The 8,320-nt window shown below is 41.1% G+C and overlaps 1 protein-coding gene across 1 annotated transcript; it reads left to right on the forward strand.

The window, feature by feature from the left end:
• Nucleotides 1–777: 777 nt before the first annotated feature.
• On the forward strand, nucleotides 778–5,708 carry LOC125481456 (the record flags this gene model as incomplete). The annotated part of the gene is made up of 5 exons (XM_048593025.1): nucleotides 778–897; nucleotides 1,599–1,700; nucleotides 4,399–4,541; nucleotides 5,188–5,319; nucleotides 5,508–5,708. Coding segments are annotated over exons 1-5 (698 nt in total), but the record flags the coding sequence as incomplete, so codon positions are not given.
• Between the last annotated feature and the right edge of the window lie 2,612 nt (nucleotides 5,709–8,320).

The following is an 8,320-nucleotide window of genomic DNA, read 5'->3' on the forward strand; positions in this document are numbered from 1 at the left end:
GTCGTAAGGCCTTGGTTGCATGGGAAATGGAAACATTGCCGCTACAATTGTGGTGGACTTTGCTAAAAGCATGTTGAAGAGTACTGTGCATGGTTTTGGCCTCCTAATCTGTGGAAGACTAGGAAGCTCCATTATCAACTATATTGAAGCTGATATATTTTGAACACCCCAGAGGACCTGGGACAATGCAGATTGTGGGAAAGTGAAATCGATGTTCATAATTTTAGAGGTGTTGTGCTGCTTGAACCCAATCTATTTAAATGTCACATTATGAAGTAATGTTGAATTTTTAAAGAAAATGAATGGGCTGGCTGAACGGACTGCATAGCTTGCTCCTAGTTATATGTAAACCAGTGATTTTTTTTTTTCCTTCTAAAAGCACAGATTAGCTCAGACTTAAGATGGGAGTTGTTTGCAGCCTGTCTTGTGGGAATGCATATCTGTGTTTGTAGGCGTACTTTGACTGCAGCAACAATTTTTCAAAGGGTGAAGAATATATTTGTTGTACTCCAAGTTTGAAGCACAGCAATAAGCTAAAACTTGCACTTTGTTACCATGCAGCACAGCAGTGTTGCTGCTGTTAACGTACCAGGGCTGGAGTGTCTAATTGCCTTGTGTAAAGCATGAATTGTGTATCCAGGAATAGTTCGTCTTTAAGATCTAAACATAGTGATGACAAGAAGTCTGTTTTATTTGTGCTAGTTAACTAAGGAACGTGAAGGTTTATCTGGAACTCTGCTTCTCTTTAAAAATGTTTATTTTGTGGTCCTTGCCCATATGTGTAAATATTTCTTTTTCTATTACAGGTGCCCCCGTCGGCACATAGGTTGTACCGGGCAGCAGGAAAGTTCCTCAACACTAACAAATTTTGCACAAGTTAAGCACTTTGAAGAAAAGGTTAGCAATTGTGTTTAAACTTGGAATCAAAATAGATTTGTGACTGTGTTGAGTTGTAATTGCATTAGCATACTGTCAAACATAGATGTATGCTTCCTTTAACGAAAAGAAGCCCAAACCTGTACTCTTCCTATTTTTCAAGCCTTTTAAAGCTAAGTATAGTAAAAGTTTGCAGACTTCTGATCTTCCAGTGTAAATTGTGTGACAAAGCTATATTATGGAAATAACTATTTTGATTAATATAACTGAGATTGAAGGAGCCAATTGTTGCTCTTGTCCCACTACTACATGGTTACAACATAAATTTTAAAATATTTTTACACAGGTTCCAATACGGCCAGTTGTATGCTTTCACTAGGGGCGGAAGGGGGTGGTGATGTTACAAATGGATTTCTCTCTCTGCAGAGATTTACAGCTTTTAAAGAATGTTTATTGATCAGGACGTGTTTATTTTGAAGGCACAGAATGATCCTAAGTCCATTGATTTAGTTCTTTCCTACATGGTCAGTCACTAATCTAACTTAGCATGATTGTGTCTGGGGTCTTGTTGAGGAAATTCAATATTGAGAAGTTCTTTTGGTCACTGCCATTCCACAAGTCCACAATAATCCTTTGTGTATGAAGTATCATTTTAACATGATTTGTCAACTGCTTTCTCCACTCAACCAGGTATATAAATTTTATTATATGTGCTAATCTAGCCCAAACAGGATGTGACTGACGAATCTTCAGGTGCGAAGCCTTCAGATGTCAACAGTCGTGTTGATCACTTACTAGAAGTCTGCACAAAAGCAAACCATCAGGTACAACTTAGTAACTGCATTTTCTATCATAAACTTGATGTAGAGTTGTTAGCCCTACATGTTCATAGTGAAATATATATTTTCAATTTTGAAATTTCTGCACCACCAAATGAGAAGAACTGACTTCTGAGTCAGATATTTGGGATGTTTCGAATCCCACCCGGCTGTTGAATGAAACCACCTATTAATTTCCTTGTCTGTGACAAGTATAGTTGTGTCATCAGCATTTCAAATATATGCACAAATCATCTTGTCCTACTTCTTGAAGGAGTTTTGAGAGAAATGGGCGAGAGTGAAAATCACTAGTTATATCGATACAGTTCTAGTGCGAAACATCTTGTAATAAGCAGGTGCATTATATTGCTGAACATTCTGGCCAGAGGAAAGCAAATTATATCTTATTAAATTCCTATTCTAATGCTTGGAGGAATCACAAGCTTTCAGAGTGCTGCTGCTTTGTCTCACCTGACAAAGGAGCAGTGCTTAAACCTGTTGGCCTATGGACTGTAATGTGGCGTTGTGACTTCTGACTTTGTCCACTCCACTCCAACACTGGCACCCCTGCCTATATTTAGTGGGAGCAAGTACAAGTTATTTTCAAAATTGCAAATATTTTCTGAGATATTAAATACCGAACATGCATACCACTGTTAGATGGGAAACCAATATGCTCATTCACCATATTGCTTTGATAAAGAGCAAACGTTCCGCTTTGATCAGATCACACGGATGAGTCCAGCAGACTCTCAGCCAGTGTTCATTTTGTAACAGTCTCTCTTGGATTTAAAAACCAGTTTTACCCTTTTTTGTTAATTACCTAACCTTCTTTTTTATTAAATACTTTCATACTGCAGTAAGTTTCACCCTCCTCTTTTTTCCGCCCCCCCACCCCAGGGTTTTTGTTTTGTATTCAATTGCTTGATTATTCTGCGGAATCTTGCACTAAAGCCCGTGATTAACATCTGAACCTTGTATGCATTCATGAGGTTCCATAACCTATAAGGGAATGGACCAAAAGCAGAAAGTGGGGGTTAGGCTGAATGGCTACTTGCCAATCCATTAGGATATGCTTGTCTGTCTAAATGGCAGCTTTCCATATGATTCCATCACAAAATAAAAACCTGCATTTACATGCCACCTTTTTAGCGTTAGAAAATGCTCCCCAAATATGATGCAGGGTTGGTATTAAGAAAAAATACTTAAAAAGATATTTGTTTCAGGGTTGAAGGGAGAGGAGGGAAGATAGTAAGGAATGATCTGAAGACCAAATTGTTTGAGGCAAGTCAGAAAAGTGGCCGAAAGAATGTGTCTTGCCACTGGGAGTCAGTAGAAACATCTTCCCAACGTCCACTCTGTCCAGGCCGCTCAGTATTATAAGTGTTTTTTTTTTCTTCCCTCCCCCCCCCCCCCCCAAATAAGATTTCTCCCCGCACCCCCACCGCCACCGCCTTCTAAACTCCATCGCGTGTAAACCCAGAGCACTCCAACATTCCCCGTATGTTAAGCCTTTCATGCCCGGGACCATTCTTGTGAACCTCCTCTAGACCTGCTGTAGGGTCAGTACATCCTTCCTGAGGTATGGGGCCCAAACTTGCTCAAGATGAAATGTGGTCTGACCAGAGCTTTATAAAGCCTCAGAAGCACATTTCTGCTTTTATATTCTAGTCCTCAAGATAAATGCCAACGTTGTATTTGCCCTCCTAACTACTGACTCAGTCTGTAAGTTTACCTTCAGAGAATCCGGGACTAAGACTCGCAAGTTTCTCTGCACTTCAGATTTTCTGAATTTTCTCCCATTTAGAGAATAGTCAGTGCCTCCTCTTCTTAACAAAAATGTATGATCTCATACTTGCCCATGTTGTATTCCATCTGCTGCTTTGCCCACTCTCATAACCTGCGTAAATCTTCCTGCATACTATCTCCTCCATACTACTTGTCCTTCTTCCTATCTTTTTGTATCATCTGCAACCTTAACCAGAATGCCCTCAATTCCTTCATCTATACTAATGTATAAAGTGAAAAGTTGTGGTTCCAGCACTGACCCTTGTGGAGCACCACTAGTCACCGGCTTCGATCCTGAGAAGGATCCTTTTATTCCCGCTCTCTGGCTGTCTGGCAGACAGCCAATCTTCTATCCATGCTAGTACCTTTCCTGTAACACCATGGGCTCTTATCTTACTCAGCAGCCTCCAGTGTGACACCTTATCATAGACATTCCTGAAGTCCAGATATCTGTAGTAAATACTACAACACATGGATTGCAGTGGTTCAAGTAGGCAGCTCACCGTGACCTTCTCAAGGGCATCGAGGGATGAGCAAACAAATGCTGGCCCAACCAGCAATTCCCATGAATGAGGTTTCTAAAAAAAAAACAGAATTACCTTTTTTTTTTTTTTTGCAAACCTTTCATGTCATTATCGTAGTGAAGCGCATCCCCAAGGCGGTAGAAGTTCATAATCACACTTTCTACCAGCCACAAGGAAATGGCTATTGTCAGTCACTTCGCTGAAGTTGCTCAAGTAGATTTCACCAAATTGTATGCAGATTTGTTCTAATCTGCCAACTTTGCTGACATGGCACCTTCTAAGGAATATCTCTAGTGTTTTGTCAGCAGGGTTTTAAAATAAAATTAAACATTGGAAGAATCTTAACCCAAATTAAGCCATATTTGACCTCTTACATGCATCTCTTTCTACAGCATGTGAATTCTGAACAGTTGGACTTCCCTGAGCCTGGACTGGAGCCTTCTGAAGGACTGGAGGAACCTCCCACTATAGCTGCTAGTACTGATAACATCTCCAGTTCAACTACCTCTGAGAATTCCTCATTCTTGCAGCACAGGCAAGTGTCCTACTCTACCTTACCTTTGCCCATACGTTTACCAGATGCAAAGTGGGCTGCGCTATTGCTGTCTTGTTTACAACTGCTAGACATAAATGAAATGTTAAATACTATAAATTTAACATTTTTCTTTTCTATCTGATGAAAAGAACGGAGTGTGATGTATATCACAACTTAAGCAGTTTGTTCTTTGAAATGACCGGAGATTTGGGAGTTTAAATTGTAAAATATAGGGAAAAAATAACTTGGCAAAAGAACTACAACTGTTTCACATTATTTGGCAAACTAGAAATATTAATCACTGATCTTATTTGATGTTCCATTTTCATCCCACTTTTAAAATGTTGGCTATCTGAAATTTCACATTAGTGCTTTAAGATTTGTCATGTGCTCAGAGCTAAAATTGTAGACTTGCAAAATATGGGCACACTGTACTTGACTATGACTTTGCTTTTCATATCAATCAGTGCAAATCTGTAACTTTATTCAAATTTGATGTGATTCACATTTATGCTATTTCTAACTTATTAAATTTAGCTTAATATACATTTTTTAGGTTTCCTTTTTAGATTCCTCCAGGCAGTTTGGAGGAGAGATCCATTTGAGTGAAACAATATCTTAAAACCGTATCATTTCTTTCTCTTAGTGCAATAGAAAAATCCAGTGATGATATTCCTGTATTAAGCTATGAGCAGTCTAAAACTGACTGTGATGCTGGAGGGAAAAGTGAGGCTGTCCCTCAAAGCAGGCCCCCCTCCTATGTTAGCCTATCTGAAGGGTGAGTATTGAATAAGGCTCATGTTTCTTTACAGAAGCTAATATGTGCAGTATCTGATTTTGCTTTAATGCTCTGTTTGCTTCTCATTCTTGGAAGCGTAAGCTGTGTTGTAAGAGAACACATTTAATTTGACTAGAGTACTTTTTGGCTGCAGATGATTTATTTATAAGGCTATATTTTACATGTAGACCTCCAGAGAAACCTAGTGATGGCAGTAAAGGAAACCTACCTGAAACTGAGCTTTCTGAAATTCCAAAGACAATCTTGCCTGAAGCTGAAGAACAGAACCCAGAATTAGAAAAGACTTCTAACACATCAGAGGACATGTTGAATGAAGAGTTTTCAGAAGTAAGTGCTATTCCACTAAGGCGGATGAACTTAGAGCATGGGTCAGTACTTGGGACTACGATGTTGAGGCCATTACAGAAACTTGGGTAACTCGGGGACAGGAATGGTTGTTGAAAGTTCTGGTATTTAGATGCTTCAAAAGAAATGGGGAGGGTGGTAAAAGGTGGGGGGGGAGTGGCATGGCTAGTCAGGGCTAGTATAGCAGCTACTGAAAGGCAGTTCAAGAATCATATGTCTACAGAGTCAGTTTGGGTTGAGGTCAGGAACAAGAAAGGAGCAGTCACTTTGGGAGTTTTTTACAAACCCCCTAATAGTTGCAGAGAAGTGGAGGAGCAGATTAGGAGGCAGATACTGGAAAGGTGCTGAAATCACAGGGTTGTAGTCATGGGTGACTTCAACTTTCCAAATATTGATTGGAAACTTTTTTTTTTAATTGTGATAGTTTAGATGGAGTGGATTTTGTCCAGTGCGTTCAGGAAGGATTCCTGACACAGTACGTAGATAGACATGAGGAGAGGCCACTTTGGATTTGGTGCTCGGCAATGAACCAGGCCAGGTGTTAGACTTGTTGGTAGGAGAGCATTTTGGCGGTAGTGATCATGACTGTTACTTTTACAATAATCATGGAAAAAGCAGCAGGGTAACGTTTATAGTTGGGGGAAGGGTAATTACAACTCTATCAGGCAAGAACTGGGTAACATAAAATGGGAACAGATGCTGTCAGGGAAGAGTACTATTGAAATGTGGAAATTGTTTAAGGAATGCATACTGCGTGTGCTGTATGTCTGTCCCTAGCAGGCAGGGAAGATGTGGTTGAATGGGGAAGCCTTGGTTCTCGAGAGGAAGAAGAATGCTTGTATAAAGTTTAGGAAAAATGGAACGAAAAAGGCTCTAGAGGGATGGAAGTTATCCAGGAAGGAGCTGAAGAGAGGGCTTAGAGCTATAAGGGGGCATGAGAAAACCTTGGCAAGTACGATCAAGGAAAACTCCAAAGCTTTTTACATGTACATGAGGAATAAGAGAATGACCAGAGAAAAGGTAGGGCCGATCAAGGATTGTAAAGGGAATTTGTGCACGGAGCCTAAAGAGATAGGAGAGGTCCTTTAATGAATACTCTTCTTTGGTATTCACAACTGAGATGGACCTAGTTGTAGAGGAGGGCATTGTGTAACAGGCTGGTAGGCTAAAGGAGGTGGATGTTAGTAAGGAAGATGTACTAGGAACTTTGAGGAAGTTGAAGATAGATAAGTCCTGCAGCCTGATGGGATTTATCCAAGGATTCTATGGGAAGAGATTGCAGGGCCTTTGGCGATGATCTTTTTGTCCTCCCAGTCCACTGGTATAGTGCCAGAAGATTGGAGAGAGGCAAATGTCATTCCCTTAAAAAAAGGAATAGGGATAACTCCGGAAATTACAGGCCAGTTAGTCTTGCGTCAGTGGTGGGCAAATTTTTGGAAAGGGCTCTGAGAGATAGGATTTATGGATAGGCACAGTTTGATTTGTGATAGTCAGCATGGATTTGCGAGGGGTAGATCATACCTCAAACCTTATTGAATTCTTTGAAGAGGTGACCAAACATGTGGATGAAGGTAGAGCAGTGGATGTGGCATACATGGATTTAAGGTGTTTGATAAGGTTCCCCATGGTAGGCTCATGCAGAAAGTAAGGAGGCATGGGATAGGGGGAAATGTGGCAGATTGGATTCAGAATTGGCTGACCCTTAGACAAAGGATGGTAGTGGACGGAAAATATTCAACATGGTGCTCAGTTACAAGTGGTGTACCACAAGGGTCTGATCTGGGTCCTCCTCTATTTGTGATTTTTTGTAAATGATTTGGATGAAGGAGTGGAAGGGTGGATTAGTAAGTTCGTGGACGATACGAAGGTGGGTTGAGTTGTGGATAGTGCGGAGGACTGTTCTAGGTTACAAAGGGACATTGATAGGATGCAGAGCTGGGCTGAGAAGTGGCAGATGGACTTTAACCCTGAAAAGTGTGAGGTGATTCATTTTGGAAGGATACATTTGAAAGCAGAATACAGGGTTAACGGAAAGATTCTTGGCGGTGTGGAGGAGCAGAGGGATCTGGGGGTTCATGTCCATAGTTCCCTGAAAGCTGCTACCCAGGTGGATAGAGTTGTTAAGAAGGCGTATGGTGTGTTAGCTTTCATTAATAGAGGGATTGAGTTCAAGAGCCGTGAAGTTATGCTCCAGCTATACAAAACCCTGGTTCAGCCACGTCTGGAGTATTGTCTAGTTCTGGTTGCCTCATTACAGGAAAGATGTGGAAGCGTTGGAAAAGGTGCAGAGGAGATTTACCAGAATGTTGCCTAGAATGGAGGGAAGGTCTTGCGAGGAAAGGTGGAGAGATCTAGGGCTTTCCTCTTTAGAAGGACAAAGGATGAGAGGTGACTTGATAGAGGTGTACAAAATGATCAGAGGTATAGAGTGGACAGCCAGAGACTTCCTCCTAGGGTGGAGGTAGCTATTACGAGGGGGCATAGTTTTAAAGTGAGTGGAGGTAGATTATAGGGGAGACGTCTGAGGTAGGTTCTTCACTCGGTGGTCGGGGCGTGGAATGCGTTGCCGGAGAGGGTAGTGGAGTCGGCCTCATTAGGGGCATTTAAGTGGCAATTAAATAAGCATATGGACGAT

Source organism: Rhincodon typus, unplaced genomic scaffold (assembly GCF_021869965.1).
Source record: "Rhincodon typus isolate 14 unplaced genomic scaffold, sRhiTyp1.1 hic_rhity00002229, whole genome shotgun sequence".
Lineage (NCBI taxonomy): Eukaryota > Metazoa > Chordata > Chondrichthyes > Orectolobiformes > Rhincodontidae > Rhincodon > Rhincodon typus.